The sequence below is a fragment of the Rattus rattus genome, chromosome 2 (assembly GCF_011064425.1).
Source record: "Rattus rattus isolate New Zealand chromosome 2, Rrattus_CSIRO_v1, whole genome shotgun sequence".
Lineage (NCBI taxonomy): Eukaryota > Metazoa > Chordata > Mammalia > Rodentia > Muridae > Rattus > Rattus rattus.
Genome location: NC_046155.1, coordinates 26,703,503 through 26,721,370, shown reverse-complemented (window position 1 = coordinate 26,721,370; position 17,868 = coordinate 26,703,503). Strand labels below are relative to the sequence as shown.

Below are 17,868 nucleotides of genomic sequence, written 5' to 3'. Positions count from 1 at the left end.
AGGAGAAAACAAAACGAAACAAAAAGCAAAATGAAACAAACAAAGCACCACCAGGACAGCACAGATTAAAGCAGGTGTGCATCCACATGCCTAGCACTTAGACCTCACAGCAGTCCTGGTCATATTTTCCAGGTCACCGGTAAGACCACTAAGGTTACCCTGGGCTAAATGACGTTCCGACATTCACATCAGAAGTAACAGAGGACGTAGGGGGGCCCTGTGCCCACTGATGGGCAGAGTGAACCGTTTCCACCCTGCCAAGTTGCCTCTAGGACAAGGTAGAGGAGTTGCCTTTAAATATGGGATACCTAGAAAGGCATCCACACGATAGGTACACACAGAGCATCGCCATTACCCATAGAGGTCAAGACCATAGGAGGCAGAAGTGAGTAAAAGCATTTGATCCCCATGTTGCAGTCACTAGCAAAATAAAATATGCACCTACACTTTTACCAGGATAGGCATGGTGTAGGAATTTTATTTTTATTTTTTGCAACTATTCATAAATAAGGAATCGAGATATAAAGTTCTCTCATAGCAAAGTGATCATGTCCACCGTTAGCCAGCTCCCACTGTACCACAGACGGGACACACCAATCTGTCCAGTAGTTGTTACTAAAAAAACCTCCAATCATCAAACAACAGCCCGGCTCGGATCCAACCCAGCATATACAAATACAAACACATCAAAAAAAAAAACAAAAAACAAAAAACAAAAAACAAAACAGTATCGAATACTCAGCAAAGCCACCTTTTAGAGAATGGAACTTCATATGTCCATGTTTCCAAGAGAAGACCAGTGTTCAGTAATCAAAATTCAAGTCCAATACTAACCTGGGCTCAAAGGAATTTTACAGAATTAAAAGCTAGTCCCTAAGATGAAACTACTTGCCTAGAAGCTCCCAGGTAAGCCTACAGGAACTCAGTTACACCAGACAAACCTACATCCTAGCCTGTAGTTTACAGCAACTCTCTTTCTATCACAAATACTAAACATTGAATGAACCTTCTGGAAACCTGGCATATACTACTGTTCCCTTCAATGATGACAGGAGTAACAAATGTCAATCCTTATCTGCTTTAGCCCAGGACTGCCGATCTGTGTACCAAACGCTATAGGTCATAAACTCAGTAACTTAAAAATGTATATATAAAGTTAAAATGCAATTAGGTTCCAAGAGTTTGATTAATTAAACCTGCCCCAGAGTTAAGAGAAACCATACTGAAAATGTTGTGATGCTCCCCACCCCCACCCCAGGTCTATCAAACACAAAGGGTTTGAGGATATTGTCAAGATACCTGTCATCATTTCACTTTCAACTGAGCTCTAGGCCTGCTATTTCAGACATGAAGCCTCACAGACAGGTACTGAAAACCCACACCCAGGAGGGAAAACCCCACAACTCTTATTCGCAACTCACCTTTTCTGGAAGCTGAGATTCAACCTCTTTCTTCAGCCTTCTCAGTAAAAAGGGTCTCAACACCTTGTGTAGACGCCTGATGATCAAAATGGTTTCTTCTTCGTTCAGGTCCACCTGCAAAACGCACCTAGGTGAATTCCTGAAGGAAGTCTTGCAGAGTGAAACACTCATGGGTTTCACTACAGACTGAAATCACACATGCTATCAAGCCAGATTGAGGACAGCCATCTATACCTCCAAATTCTCTTCCTACCTGCCTGCCCCATGGGAATAAAATGACCTCCAAATAGGAGTCTTTGCCTTAGAGCTTAATTCTGTGGGAAATGGCCCTGGAACAAAGTTTCATGTTAATAGTAGAGCAGTCCCAGACTTCACAAAATATGGACAGCAATAAATTGACTTAAGACGAATGCAGGATGAGAGAAGGGGGCGACGGTTCGTGCGCGCTCCTATGTTAGTGCAAGTCCTTGACTTTTCTTGTGCCCCGGGCAGAAACATACGGAAGGATAGGTGCTTGATATGGAAATGAGAACATGAGTGAGTCCTCTTTATGCTACTCTACTACAGCCCCGTCTGCGATGGTCTGAATGAAAATGGCCCCCACAGGTTCATAGGGAATGGCAGAATCAGGAGGCGTGGCCTCATTTGAGGGGCGTGGCCTTGCTGGAGGAAGTGTGTCACTGGGCGTGGTTTCAGAAGCTTGAGTCAGGATGAGCATCCCTTTCCTTTCTGCTTCAGGCAGATCTGGATGTGGTACTCTCAGTTCCGCCTCCCATCATGTCTGCCTGCCTGGTGCCGTGCTTACCGCCAGGATGATAAAGGACCGAATCTCTGAAACTGTAAGCCAGGCCAGTGAAATGTTTTTCTTCGTAAGAGTGACTGTGGTCGTGGCAGCTCATCGCAGCCATGAGAGCTTAAGACAGCTCCTTTCCTTTTCTTTGCCCAAATCCTGTTCAGCTTTAGTCATATTTTATGAAAACACCGTACATTTTTGTTCACCTTCCTTTGTTAGCCTCTAGGGGGGGCAGAGTTAAGTGACGTTGCTCTCTCCAAGTCAGTTAATGAACAGAAAATGTACCTATTAGGCACCTCAAGATTAAAGGGCTAAGAGTTCAAACATAAGTTCTCTAGAGCATTTGAGTAGCTTTTTCATTCCTAGAGTCAAGGAGCTGGGAATCACAATGGTATGTGCCTGTCTGGAATTTTTTTTTTTTCTTGCAATAGCCCAAGCTTGCCTTTTTATGAGCTCAAACAAAAGATAAAGAGAGGGGGAGGAGGAGGAGGAGGAGGAGGAGGAGGAGGAGGAGGAGGAGGAGGAGGAGGAGGAGGAGGAGGAGGAGGAGGAGGAGGAGGAGGAGGAGGAGGAGGAGGAGGAGGAGGAGGAGGAGGAGGAGGAGGAGGAGGCGGCAAGTGCATGTAAGAATAGCTACTCCAGGATTTAAGAGGTATTTATGTACAGATAAAATGGAGCCTTACATTAAAACATGAAAAAAATGTGTGGAAAATTAATGTTTCCATTCAAACTCTACGTGGAATTGCATAAAAGAAGACTCCTGAGTTTAAAACAAAGAAATATTTTTGGTTCCTCCTGGATTTATTGAGTTGGTCTGGTTAAAGTGATTCAGCCAACATCTCCAGTCTCACCCTCCCTGTGGCATGCTGTGGTTGAACACTCTACCAGTCAGGAAAAAGCTGGCAAAAGGAAGAGGCCAGGTTGCCACATATGAATCTAGATTCAGAAGGTAAAACGTAATCCCCAGTGAGACCCCATCCCACGCACTGAGCTAACAACATTGTAAAGCACCCTGTGGGGTTTCTGTGACCCTGGGCTTTCACTTCTTCATCACACAGGGGCAAATTCTCACCCTACTCGTGCCACCCCCCACCTTCCCCCCCCATCCCCCCCACCCCACGCTTGGCCAGTACCCTTTCGCCGGTCATGGCAAACGGAGCATTAAACCACTGCTCAAATGTGCTGCAACTCTTGAAGATTGTAGGGAGGAGGAAGTTGAGGAGGGCCCAGAGTTCGGGGAGCTTATTCTGCAGCGGGGTCCCAGTCAGAAGGATCCTTCTGGGGGCCACGTAGTGTGTGTTCAGGACCTGGGTCAGCTTGCAGTGATGGTTCTTCATTCGGTGGCCTTCGTCCACTATCATGTATTTCCACCTAATCTGCAGGACAAAAGGACGCACCAATGTGTGGCTGGGAAACAGACCTACAGAGGCTTCCAAGTGGCTGCAGGCTTGAGTGGAGAAAACAAAGAATCCAGTTTGGCACAAGATGCAGAACGACACTCTTCAACAGAAAAGAATCCCAGCTAATGGAGTATTGCCCATGCCTGGCAGGGTATTAAAGCAACAATGTTTCTCCCAGGACAAGTGATTTCAATCCACCTTCTAGAAACAGTATCTGTGGTTTCCAATGATGTTACACCATGTGAGAAGGGTTATTTGACCCCCACAGGTTGAGAAATGCAGGCCTACACAAAAGAGACATTGGGTTTAAAAAAAAAAAAAGTCTGCTGTTCCAATGTTTCTGGCTCTGGGGCGAAACAGAGGAAGCCGGCAGGCAAGGGGGTGGCCTAATTCTCACCTCCTCATTAGAAGTATCAGTGAAGCCAGGGGAAAGAAAGAAAATCATCAGCCGAGCTAGGTTATCCAAATAAAAGAAACTTCCAGCATTCTTGGGGCCCCTTTCTCTACCAGCGTCAACTGTGTAAGAATGACCAAGGTCCTGCAGTCACCTTGCCAGCAGCAGTGAAAAGAGACCCACAGATAAAAAATGCATCTAGGTAGACGTTCTAAATCTACTTTCTTCCTCAGTTAGGCTTGGGGAAGCAGCAAGGAACCAGAGACCTTTGATTCCGCCACCGAGTAAGTACTAATTAGGTCTTCTGCTTGGAAAAATTACTACCCCTTTCTGGAGCTTCGCTTCTCCAGTAACAAATAAAAGCACGGCATCTCGTTATCGGGCATCTCCGATGACTTTTGAAATACATATGCACAAGACACAGATGAATTTTTTTAGGGATCTCAGAGGTACACGCACATTCCCACAGTAATATTGGAGACACGTCATTTTTGACACTGCCAAATTCATCTCGGAGCATGAGGAAGTGGAAGGCAGCATTGCTGCCACTGTCATCTCAATTATTAAACCTCCCCTGGGCATGCGTTTCCTTTATGTTATTTCCTATGATACCACGAAGGGAGCGCACAGCTCCCAGAGCAAAGGTTTAATGCAGGGATGGAACAAACCCCCAGCCACAGGGATTCTGTTTAGTTCTGACCGTAACTTACTTTTAGATTAGACTGATTTCCAAACACCACGGGGTAAAAGAAATTACTATGGGGGGGAGGGGTAAAAATTAAGTTTCATGATTTGTTCCCGGAAGATGGTACTTCTGACTTCCTGCATGAATACATTAGGAGACAACATGATATAAATGGGAAGGCACTCTTCTCATTTGTGGCTAAAGGACAACTTCAGCCATTCAAATGAGGAGCCAGGTAGGTCACAGAGACGACTCTTTCTTGCCTCCAAGTAAGTAGCCGCAGGAGGGGCCCCGAGTAATTTAAACAATAATTGCCCATTATTTTTACCAGGGAAACCTGAAAACAGATAAAGTACAGGAGCTTCAGCTTGGAGAAAGGCGCTGGTGGAGGAGGCGGAGGACACCAGCTGGAGGGGGACCTGCTTGCCTTCAGAGAGGGGAGGGGGCATAAGAGGAGAGAAGCCCTGCTGACAGTAACCCAGGGCAACAAAAACAATTATTTTCTCTCCAAGCACATTCAGAACTGCTGGAGAGAAAAGTGGAATCCAGGTGAATTTTCTTAATCGATGTGAGAGTGGGGCTGGAGAGATGGCTACTTTCCCGAGGATCTGGGTTCTACTCCAAGCACTCATAACCCTTTGTGACTCCAGGCCCAGAGGATCTGATGCCCGCTTTGGCCTCCACAGACACCGCACACATGTATGTCTGCAGGCGAAACACTCATACTCACCAAACAAACAAACAGAAATCAGACAAACCAAAAAGATGGGAACTCACTGCAAACGAACAGGAAAAGGCCCAGGATAAACCAACCAATCAATTTCTCTCTCTCTCTCTCTCTCTCTCTCTCTCTCTCTCTCTCTCTCCTCCCCTCACCCCCATCTCCTCTCCCTCTCCCTCACACACAAACACACACAAAATACCATACAGAAATATTAAATCCCATGACCAAGATTTCAAGAGGGGAAAAAAAAGCTAGCCATCCAATGACCAAATTATACCATTGAGTATAATTTGCAGGATACTTTACACTCCAGTGAGATGATCCACCATTAGAGATAAAAAAAAAAATTAAAAAAAAAAAAAGCCCATACCTTTGCAAGAATGTGCTTGTCTTTTATAATGTACTCGTAAGTAGTCAGGAGGACATTGAATTTGCCACTCCGTAACTGGGGAACAAGGGAGCGTCGCATGGCAGGGGTACCCTGAATGGGAAGAAAAATACATCGATTACCCACTAGAAGCACACAGGTGCTATTTCTCACTGTCCGGGGCTTAATGGAACCTAGACAGGTGATGTGCACGTCACCGTATTATCATGCACTGATCTATTATCTCTGAAGAGAGTGGAAGCTAAACCACACATATCTTGACCCTTTCCATATCCTTGCGGGAAGGTTTCCCACTTACAACTGAGGAAGGAGAAAGAGAGAGAAGGAAATTGCAGTGAGGCTGCAGTAGTGGGGAACCTGCTGCTTGGCTGAAAGGCTCTCTTTCTGTGGGAGCGTGCAGCAGGCAGCCCCAGCGCCCCGGTAATTGCCTGCAAAGGCAGGAGGAGCATTCTGCACAGTAGCAGCCCACAGCAAGCTGGTCGGCAGCCACACAGAAAGTGTGATATTTGTCATTTGTATTACTCTCATCAGAAACCTCGCAATATGATAATTAACAATTTTCTTCTGCATTTCACTATCTGAAAGTAATTATGGTTTATTACAGTAATCTTCTTGGGATGATTAACTCTCACTGTTTAGTACATGATGTACATGACAAAACTTTACAACCAGATACAGTTCTACAGTTCACAGATGTGCATATGGAGTGAAGAAAATACAGCTCTCTCTCTCTTTTTCTTTTTCTTTTCCAGGTTTATATATAAAAACAGTCCTCCAAACCTTGTAGGAAATTTTCACCACAGAAGGAGCCCATTTGTCAAATTCATATGTCCAGTTAGACAGAGTCCTACAAAACAACAAAAAAACACAATAAAAACCCATATGCATACACACACACACACACACACACACACACACACACATGTCAGTTACTAGAAACCTGTTACATATTTCTAGCCCTTGCCTTAAGAGGGGCTAGAGAATATAAAATATCGCAGACACATATTTATTTTTAAGATATGAGGCTAAGAGGTAAGTTAGCAATAAGCTGCCACAAAGCATGACAATTTTACACTTCGTTTAAAAAGAAATCTCATAAGAAACAATTCAAAAGTGTATAAATCCGTGGAGCAAAACACCAGAATCCTCCTACGGTTCTGAAACCCAACCACGGCTGGATGATTTGGGGGATCTTTACGAGTCTGTAAAGCTACTTAAATCAGGGATGAGAAATTACGAAGCCACCGGAAAACAGTAAGCAGACAGTAAATAGAACCGTCAAAGGAAGCAGGGAAGAAATACTGAATGTTTTTCTTAATCCTCCAAAGAGCAACCATAGGCCGCCCCTGTGTATGTAGATGGAACACGAAGGGCATGTAAACACTACGGAGGCAGATTAACTCAGCCTTGGTCAGAAGAGAAGGAACTGAAGGAAATACAAAATGAACGCCTTGTTCTTCCTGCAGGTCTGGGTTCGTCTCAGGACTGCAAGCAACAGCAAGATCTCGGGGACTAAGGGTGGCCGAGACACACACACACACACACACACACACACACACACACACACACACACACCCCGAAGCACTGGACTAAGGGAAGGTGGAGGTAATAGCTACTGCTTTACTTGGAGTGTTGGCTACACACCAGGGGAGCTGTCCAGTGGGATGAACTGTGAGGAGCTGGGGCTGTGCTGGAACCAGCAAAGGCTGGTCCTTCCAGAGCAGCAACCATTGAAACGCCAAGTGAGCATACAACGTTTACTCAGGTGCAGAACTTGTAGCCATGATTTTTAATTTCTATGCTGCTTTAAAAAATACAAGAAGGAAGGTGTACAAAACTAGAATCTTTTGGAGGCGTGTGTGTGTGTGTGTGTGTGTGTGTGTGTGTGTTCAGTGTGTGTGTGTGTACATGTGTGTGTGTTTGTGTGTGTGTGTGTGTGTGTATGTGTGCATGTGTCTGTGTGTGTGTGTGTGTCTCTGTGTGTGTGTGTGTGAGACGCATACACATTAGGAAAATATTTCTAGAAAAATTTTAAAATTCCCTCGCCTTTCCCTTTAGTAAGCTACTTAAAGAGAAATGAGGAACTGGACTCACTCTGAAGCAGTGGTTCTCAACCTGTGGAGGGCAACATATTAGACATCCTGCATATCCCATACCTACATCATGATTCATAGCAGTAGCAACATTACAGTTATGAAGTAGCAACAGAATCATTTTATGTTTGGGGTCACCATATATGAGGAACTGTACTAAAGGGTCACAGCACTAAGAAGGTTGGAACCACTGCTCTAGAGGGTGTGAGCTATCCTGGCTACAATGTTAACATGTTCCTGGCTACAATGTTAACATGTTCCTGGCTACAATGTTAACATGTTCCTGGCTGGTAAGAATCGCTACAAACTTTACTAGCTACTTGAAAGACTAGAATGGGGTGGGTGGGGTGGAAAATTAAACCCAACATTCATTCAGATTCCATGCTCCTGGTATTCTAACCCCACACCGTTATCCTGTCAGAAGAGAGAAATAAGGCCAAGCCGCTGACAGGGCAATCTCCAGCACATGGAGTGATGGCTGTGGAACAAATGGCTGTACTTACGAGAGGGGGACAATGATGAGGTAGGGGCCATTGAGCCTTTTGTGCTCCATCAGATACGTGATGAGCGCAATGGTCTGGATGGTCTTGCCTAGCCCCATTTCATCAGCTAAGATTCCGTTCAGATTGTTATTATACAGGGAAACCATCCATTCCAGGCCCTGGAGCTGAAATGAAGAGTAATTGTTTCAATTACCCAAGATCTGCACAGGTAATTAATACTAATACAACTCAAGTGAGTCGGTGACTTCCTTAACTTCTCAGTGCTACATGCCGAGTCTCCCGCAGTAGCTGCGCCGAGTGTGTGGCTGTAATCGTCCTGCTGCTTGGCAGGTGCTAAGTACTAATCAGATTTAGGGAAGATGAGCTAAGGCAGGCTGGTGGGATTTGAAGCAGCTTTGCGGCTCATCGGGACTTAGCATTTCACAGTAGATGACATCCTAGAATTATTGTAAATGAAGAAAACCCACACCAAAACCTATCCCAACCACTCCAAGAACAAAAAGCCAATTTGAGGATTTAAAACAACCCAGAAGGCTGAGCTGGCCTACAGATCATGAGAAACTGCTTTCTGGATTGTGACCAGCCTGCCCCAGGGTGCCATCCCTGCAGTGAGGAAGCCTGTGACTAGGGAGCCAGGGCCATTCTGCTGGGCTCCAGAAGGACATTTATTCTTTTCCTGGCAAAGAAAGTCCCCAGGCAGGCAGCACGCAGAAACTCTGCACTGTGGGCACTTTCGGAAGGCAGCTCCCTGGAAACTGGCTGCCTGGAAGGTATACAACATATTTTCAGATCACCGGGAAGTAGTACAGTCCAGTCCCAGTTATCAATTCCAATTAAGCACAAAAGAAAGGTGAGGTGACTCCACAGACTAATTGCACTACCATGATGCAACAGCATCCATTATATGTAACGTACATACATGTATATACCTTAAGATACACATAGTGTTACAATCAAGTTAACTCGGTAATTCAGTTATGTTTGGAACATGTTGAGATCTTGTACTTAAAATATTCATTAAACAACTCTTCTTTGTAAAAGATCACACAAAGAACTATTGCAGATGGACACCAAGGTAGATAATACATCCCCTTCAGAAGCTGGGGGGAGAGGAAGTGGTAAGCACATACTCATGTACCCCAAAATAGCCCAGTACTGTGAATGCGGGTAACTGTGTACTGGCCACAGTTTTCCTTAGGGAAACACTGTGACCACCTGAAGGCTTTCACAAGGCAAACCAGGGGGAGGAGGGTATGGGGGACAGGGACCTGTGCAACACCCCCACATCTTAAAGGTTTTTGCAGAATAGCAACACAACAAGATAAAGAGAGAATCAGAAAGCCCTGAGAGAGAAAGGGTAAACGAGGAGTGGAAGGGGACAGAAGGGTCAGCTTGGAGAAGAGAAACAACCAAAACAAAGTGTGAGGCCAAGTGATGTAGATAGGCACATCCCTTCAGACTAGTCTCTGTCCCGGGGAGAGGGAAAGCAGTAGATGCTATACTGTATCCACGACTCTGCAGGCTCCATGTCAAACCACGTTTAAAGACGAGAGAGGAAAGGGGGACACAGACAGACAGACAGACAGATCCCAACTGTGGTCACTGGGAACTGAGAACGAGAGACCTAACTGTGTAGGAGGAAGCTGTACACAGTTTTAAACTGTCAAGAAGCCACCACACTGTGACCACCATGAAGGACAGACTGCACTTCCAGAGAGGAAAATCCGGATGGAGCCAGTGAGGACAGAGGCAGGCTCCAGGAATTCTCATTTGGAAGGAGGAGGAGCTAGATTTGAAAATGGAGCAATGAGGAGCTCTTACAAAGGGGCAGGCAGAATGGCAAGAGGAAAGCAGTGTGGCCTTCAAAGTTCTTATGAGGGCCACCAGTGGGGGCTTGCTGCCAAGGCTGACTTCAATCCCTGGGACACACAAGGCAAGAAGAGACAACCAACTGCTGCAGTGGCTTGCCCTCTGAGCTGAGCATGATGTCACATACACAGATACACAACAGACACATACACACAGACACAGACACATACATGCACACACAGACACACAGACATATGCACACAGACACACACACACACATGCACACACAGACACACAGACATACACACAGACACAGACACAAAGACACACATAGACACACACAGACATACACAGACAGACAGACACACATGTACACATAGACACACAGACATACACACATAGACACAGACACACATGCACACACAGATGCACAGACATACACACACAGACACACACACAGACATACACACACAGACACACACACACAAACACACAGACATACACACACAGATACAGACACACACATGCACACACAGACACACATACACACACAGACACACACACTCAGACACACACGGACACACACACACAATGTATAAAGTAGTAAAAGTTTCTTTGTTTTTTAATTTATAAATAAATCAGAAAAAGATGGGTGGTTGTGGCACACACCTTTAATCCCAGTACTAGGGAGGCAGAGGTAGCCAGATCTCTCTGAGTTCAAAGCCAGCTTGATCTACAGAGAGAGTTCTAGGTCATCCAAGGCTACACAGAGAAACCCTGTCTTTTAAAAAACAAATGGACCACCACCACCACCACCACCAACAACAACAACAATAATAATTCACAAATGGATCTCCCATGTTAGATATAGCAGAGAACACATTGAGTTGACAATTAGGCCAAATGAGATTAAAAATAATATTCTGACCTCATGAAGGTCATGACCCTGAGGGCAGTGATCTTCAAAGTACATTCTAGGAGCTCCAGGGAAACCTAAGACTTTCCCAAGACACACCACGAGTTTATCCAAACGGTTTTAGTAACGCCCCCAGGCACTGCTAGTCATACTTCCCATGTTGCTATCAGTACAGACAAGGTCCAAGCCACGGTGAGTGGCAGTGGCTGACCCCAGGAGCTCTGCGATGATTGGTCACGAGCAGGCACTTCTGTAAACGCAGTCTACATAGCACTGTTGTCTAGGCTATTAGTAACAATCATATTAACGTGACCCAGGCATTAGTAGAGAGAGATGTTTAAGAATGGTGGGGTCCAGCTGTGTTTAAAAGTTACTTTTTATAGGAGGCTGGTGTGCCTAATGGAGTCTTCAATAAGTACGGAGGCACTGTGGACGGACAGGGAGGAGTCACCGCCAAGGTGATCACACAGGCGCCCTGCGACGGTCCAGAGTTAGCCTAGTATGAGCAGCGAGGACTACCATTTGCCCTTACCAGTTTAGTACTAGTGAACAGAATCACTTACACTTACGTGACCACAGAGCCCGTTCTTTTATTTTAGTTTTTAATTTAGCTTTTAATTTTAATTATTATTTTAATTTCATTTTTTAATTTGGTTTCAGGAGTAATTCATGCAGCAAATGCTCCAAGGAGCACCCTCCAGGTAACTTGGCAGAAGAGTTAAGAACCAGAAGACAGGAGACGCCCTCGGATTAACCGCATCAAAGTAGGGAAGCACCTGTTACGTTTACAGCCTAGTTCTTAGCCAAGGCACGGTGCCAACAGCTTTATCATCCCTTTAACCAAAGGTATAAGTGCAAGAGATGGCTCCTGAACCCCCAGCGTGTACCTACTGCCACAGCTATGGCTGAGGTAATCCTCGCTTGCTTCGGATCCCCAGCCTGATGGAATAGAGCATGTTTATCACTTTTTGCAGAGAACCGAGGTAAAACTGGTCCGAAGGTTAAGCCAGCATTTCTTACAAAATCCATTCGAGGATGACCACGTGTAGTGAGCACAGCTCTCTGAAGGAAGCCACCCGCACCCTGCACCCCTACGGGGAGGGCACTTAACCTGAAATGTATCCCCCAACTTCGACATCTCCTACGTTGACTACGGCTCCTCAAGTGGGGCGTACACGCTTGGGGATGACGCGTACGCAAGGCCAAGGCTTGCCACGGGGACACAAACACACCACTTACCTGGTAGTGCTTCAGGGTGCCGTTAATGAGGAGGGCAGACTGCTTCTCCACCCTCTCGGAGATGGCGTGAGCCACCGTGTAGTAGGACTGGGACCCTCTGGCACTGTACTGCATGCTGTACTCGTCGTCCACGTCCTGTTTCGCAGTCCTGAAGAAGACAAAGTGGGAAGTCCACAGACATATTTGAGTCTGTGTGCTACTTCATCCAAAATGACCCGAATCTAAAAACTGCTGCTGTAGGAATTGCCTGCCCCTGCAGTTAAAGTTCTCTGTAAACTTCGCAGAAACTGATCAGGGTAAGCATTATTCTGTCAGCGCCACACTATGCATGTGAGAAAGCTGAACCTCAGACAGGCTCCTCTGAAGGTCACAGACGGTGCCCTGACCTTCAAAACCCAACAGGGGTCTGACCAGCACAACTGTACATTAGCACTTTGCTAAGGAAGCGATCCTGGGTCCTGTGGATGTAAGACGAAGCCTATCCATTGGACACTACTAAAGCTTGGGGGACGAGTAAGAGCGGATTGAAGAGGATCTTAGAGAGGAAGCGGATGATAAAGGGTCTCTTCCTTCCACCATGCCTTATGGGGTCTTTTACCCAAGGCATATAGAGGAGCCATTGCAGTCTTAAAAGTCTTCACTGAAAAACCAGGGCTGAGCTGGGAAACGAAGGCTCCGAAAGTGGGTCATACAGCCTGGGAAGGGAAAAACATATTACGACCTCTCTCTCTTCCTCTTGGAAAGCCTCATTTGGTGAGTTTTCTCTTGTGTCTGCTATTTCAGAACAACACCCGTGTAATAGTCATGCGAGCAATGTGGTGTGCGACCCGCTGGTGGAGAATTAGCTAAAATGGGACAAGAATGGCCCTTGGCACCCAGACAGGGGAAGCTTTAGCTAAAACGTTTGGACCTGGGCAGAATGGACAGCCAATAATGTTATGTGAGGCAGGACAGCACAAGAATGGGATTCACACTTGGGCTCCTGGGTATACTGATGGCTTTGCCTCCAGGAGGCAGGGGAGGCAGGGGAGGCAGGTGCATGTGCACACACACATACACACACACACACACACACACACACACACACACACACACACACACACACACTGAGTATAAGTTTGATTAATCTAATCTAGAATACAGGCACAAATGGCAGGGGTGAAGTCTAGAAAGAGTCTGAGCTAGAGACGGAATTCTCCAGTGAAAGGAAGGAGGGAGGGAAGGAAATGACCAATTCAAAACCCTTGGCCAGAGGGGCACCGAACTCAGAAAGAAGCTGAGGGAACATTCTCAATTGGGGTGTGAATATGAAGTCTGCTCCTGTCTTTTAAACAGCATTTGCAAACAAGGAAATCCCCACTACATGAACCTCAAACACTGAGCTTGTCTTGAAAACTCTGAGGCCCACGTACTCAATGATCTGCTTGGCGTCCTTTTCGGAAACTTCTTCGCTGTTTGGATCCAGCAGTATCTTCTCCTCTGTTTCCTGCCTACTGGACTCTTCTTCTTCATCCTGGACGAAGAACAGAAATACGGCCAGGCATGTATTTTAACGAGCGAGTTCTATGATTAGCACTTTTTATAAAGAGATTAAATAGAATTTTGCTTCGCAAATGAAGCAAGTAAATCCAATTAAGGGAGGAAGCACATTTAACTTCTGCTTAAACCAAGGGATCCAGCATTTCACCATTGAATGAGAGAGAGAGAGGAAGAAGGGAGGTCCCCAAGACCCACGCTCCTGAGAATAAGTGTGGGAAAGACACATAATTATTTGGTCGCTCAAAGCAGATACACAGACCATATCTGCTCTTTTAGAATCCTATACTCCTCTCTCCAAAAGCTTAAGTTAGAGACTTAGCATCCTTCTGGGCACTCGTTCTGGTGATGACTCTGTGCTCCCCGTGTACAGCGGAGGTTTGGAACACACTGTTTTCTGAGGCTGCTGATTCCCATCACACATTTCTGCGTGTTCAGAAGAAAGGTATCATTACCTTGGCACAGGATGGGATTACCTCCCTACGTCTAGAAAGGTGGCCCTAAATACTCCTTCTGCCCATGACTAACCTGGCATTCGAAACTGTCTAAAGGTGAATGTCTCCTAACTACTGACTGAAGAAAGGACACATGCGACACAGTATCAACGGTGACGCCATCAGATCGTTCAGAAGTACGTCCTAGAAATGCGGATCTGCAGGTCCCTCACTGGCTGTTGGCCTGGGGCTCCTGTCACTTGGTCGGAGTGAGTCTCTTACCAGCTGTCAGGAGCTGTCTGCAGCTGTCAACATTTGGGTGGCATGGGCTACCTAAACCGCCCACTCTACCTTATCCTTACACTCCCAGGCTCTTCCTCAGAGAGAGCGAAGCCTTGTAACCGATCGTTTACGGACCTGTTCACTCGAGCAAGCAAGTGTGTAAGAGAAAGAGGACCTGGGAGATATTATCCTGCCACAAAGTATTTGCTTTTTAATGGTTATGTTTTTCTAAATGAAATCTTTATTGTTTTCTAAAAGCAGTAAATGTTCATGGTCTATTAGTTTAGAAAGCAAAGATCCGAAATCCAGAAGGAAATGACCATCACCTTAGAATCCCCGTCAGTCATTAGAAACGGCGGTGTCATCGGCAGCTTGGCATCCATCTGGGGCCTGCTGCACTCGAGCCCCCCATTCTGATTCAACCCAGGCTGAATGACTGTATCAGCCAGACTCAAGCAAAGAATATAAACATCACCTAATCTTTTTGTTCGTACTAATCAATCATTTCATAATTAACCTGGCAAATACTTTTATTACGCCTTAATCCCTAGTGAAAGCACCCAAGATTCTCGTTTTATGTTCTAAATGCTTTACTCATTCCTTCCGAGAGAAAGTCAAATATACTCTCCTTTTAGTAACCAGCATATCCGAGAATTCAGAATTGGGAGCGATGTTTGAAGAGAAGTCCAGGCGATCATTAAAAGCTTTAGGCTTGCCCATGTTGCCTTTTCTAGTCCCGGATGCATGACTTCTAATGGACTCCCAGGCTTAGAAGGCTACACAAGTTCTTGGGCAGTTAGCTCTCACTACAGACCACTTGGGAATAGAAGTGTGTCCTTCCCAAAGCAAGCCACCTTCAAAGTTCTCACGCAAAGATCTCCCCTACTCTAATGATAGCTTCTCTTTTCTTAGTTCCAAATGACCTTAGGATTTGTCAACATTTCTCACCAGACAGGAACCCTCAAGAGATGACAGTGAGGTCGCTAGGCACCAGCCTTCAGAGCCTACCCAAATGCTTAGTCCCAGACAACACCTGAGAAAAACCTAAGAGCAGTGGGCAGGAGGCGCTGGAGACTGAGCCCACGTTCGCGAGGAGACGCTTCTGCTCCCGTTAACTTTGAACCCCACAGGGTGACAGACATCCACGTACCTCTTCCTCATAGTCTGATTCACTCTCTTCACTGTCCGATCTGGGTGCCACTTCGTAACTAGGGAGAAGGAGAGGAGAGGAGGGGCTGACCTTAAGGCACACGTGACTTAATGGCACCATCCTACTTGCCCATGACAAACGCACACAGGAAGCTTCCCCATCCCTGAAAAGGCTACGCTGGTTCTCTTTAGGAATTTTATAAGGAATGCCACGCCCACTCCTCGCTCCCAGCAACTGTTCCAACACCATACCCAGGATTCATCTCCAGCCAGGCGTCCAGCTGACTTGCTTTGGGTGCTTCTGGTCCAAAGAGGACCTTGCCAGTTTCCGTGTGCGTCACTTTGACAGGCAGGTCACTCATCTGGCTGCTTTCGTCTATTGGCTAGAAAGAGCGTAAAGAAATCAGGTCAGCCTTGGACGGTAGGAGGTTCTCTCAGTTCTACACTGGGTGTTTTTCAGGCTTTTTGGTTGCCCAGCATCTGAACTGTTTTCCACATTTCGTCTTGTCAGGATCTAATGTGTCTTTATGAGTAGGGGAGAGATCGCCTCCCACTAAAGAATCCGAAGTAGATATGATGGCACATGCCCGGGACTTTAGCAGCCTGAGTGCTGAGGGAGAGAGGTCACAAGTTAAAGGCTAGCCTGGGCTACACACTGAGACCCTGTCTCAAAAACTGGGGCTGTGGCTCAATAGCACAGCGCTTGTCTAACACGTGCAAGTCCTGAATCTGATCCTCAACCAAACCCTGAATACACTGGCCTCCCGCACCTAAAGATGCAAGTACAAGGCCTTGGTTTCTCTAATTGGCTGTGCTACCAAGACTCTGAGTTAGAAGACAGAGAAGGTCAAGAAAGCTGGGGTGCAGGTAAGCTGACAGATGGCCAAATCACATTGGCAGCAATGCAAAAAGTGGAGTGACACTGGGCTATGCCAAGCTCCGGCCTTCTCCAAATAGCAGCCATGGCTTTACTGGACCAGCTATAGAGGATGATATAGAATTAGCTTAGAGCCCTAGGGCAGTTTCTCCTGGTACCCTTTATCCTGTTAAGCACTGAACACTCCTAACCCGAAATGGTAAAATTTGAAACTTTCTGACCATGGACATGATGGAACAAACTAGCCAATGAAAAGGGCCATGGATAGCTAGTCCAAACACAAGCATAATAAAATACTGCATAAAATCACCCTCAGAATTTGCATTAAAGCCAAATGTGAAAAAAACCATAAAGATGTGTATGAAAAATATAGAATATTATATGTGTGCGCGTGTGTGTGTATGTGTGTATGCGTGTATATATATATATGTGTGTGTGTGTGTGTGTGTATGGAGAGATATATAATCATATGTATATGTATATATCATATATATGTGTATGTATATGTATGTATACATACATATGTTTGTGTATATATATATATATATATATGTCTGTATACACACATATGTATGTATACACACACACACCACACACACATTCCACTCCAAAGTCCAAGTCCAAACCCATACTGAAACACTTCCAGCTGCAAGCATTTAGGACAAGGACACTTACCCTGTAATAAATTCCATTCTTACTTCAGGCAAACGGACCTGATTCGGGTCATTTAGAACTAATAGTTCCCCAATCCTTCACCTAACACTCCCCAGGGAACAATCCTTGAAAGCTGTGGTTTTGGATAGAACAACAAAACACAGCCCTATGTCACCTACTACAAAACAATGTGTTTTATTTGAGGCTAACCCACCAGAATCGAGTCTACTTCAACCACTGGAGCTGTGTGTATGATAACAAACAAAAAGAACAAAAATCCTGCCTGTCCGAAGCCTGAAGAATTGACCAGGACAAACATGGTTTATTTTTAGACTCTACCAAAAAGAAAAAAAAAAAAAAAAAAAAATTTCTCAGAAAATGAAGAGTACGTGAAACTGCAGAGGTTGTAGATAAGGTGCCCCAGAGAACAGTGCCTTGGTCGGGCTGGAAATGGAGCAAGCCTGTGCAAATGGATACTAGTAATTAATTGTAGGGTGACCGACTTCCAGGAGCAGGGCCCTGGGTAAGGCATTCGGAAACGCTTCATTTGTGTGCGCTTTCTGCTCTCTAC

The 17,868-nt window shown here is 45.6% G+C and overlaps 1 protein-coding gene across 1 annotated transcript in view; it reads right to left on the bottom strand.

The window, feature by feature from the left end:
• Positions 1–17,868, bottom strand: part of Smarca2 (SWI/SNF related, matrix associated, actin dependent regulator of chromatin, subfamily a, member 2) — a 149,014-nt gene that overhangs the window by 89,515 nt on the left and 41,631 nt on the right. Inside the window, 9 exon segments of the mRNA XM_032891750.1 lie at positions 1,422–1,535; positions 3,348–3,590; positions 5,788–5,898; positions 6,586–6,652; positions 8,402–8,565; positions 12,366–12,513; positions 13,778–13,878; positions 15,768–15,825; positions 16,019–16,149. Of these exon segments, the coding sequence (XP_032747641.1) occupies positions 1,422–1,535; positions 3,348–3,590; positions 5,788–5,898; positions 6,586–6,652; positions 8,402–8,565; positions 12,366–12,513; positions 13,778–13,878; positions 15,768–15,825; positions 16,019–16,149 (1,137 nt within the window).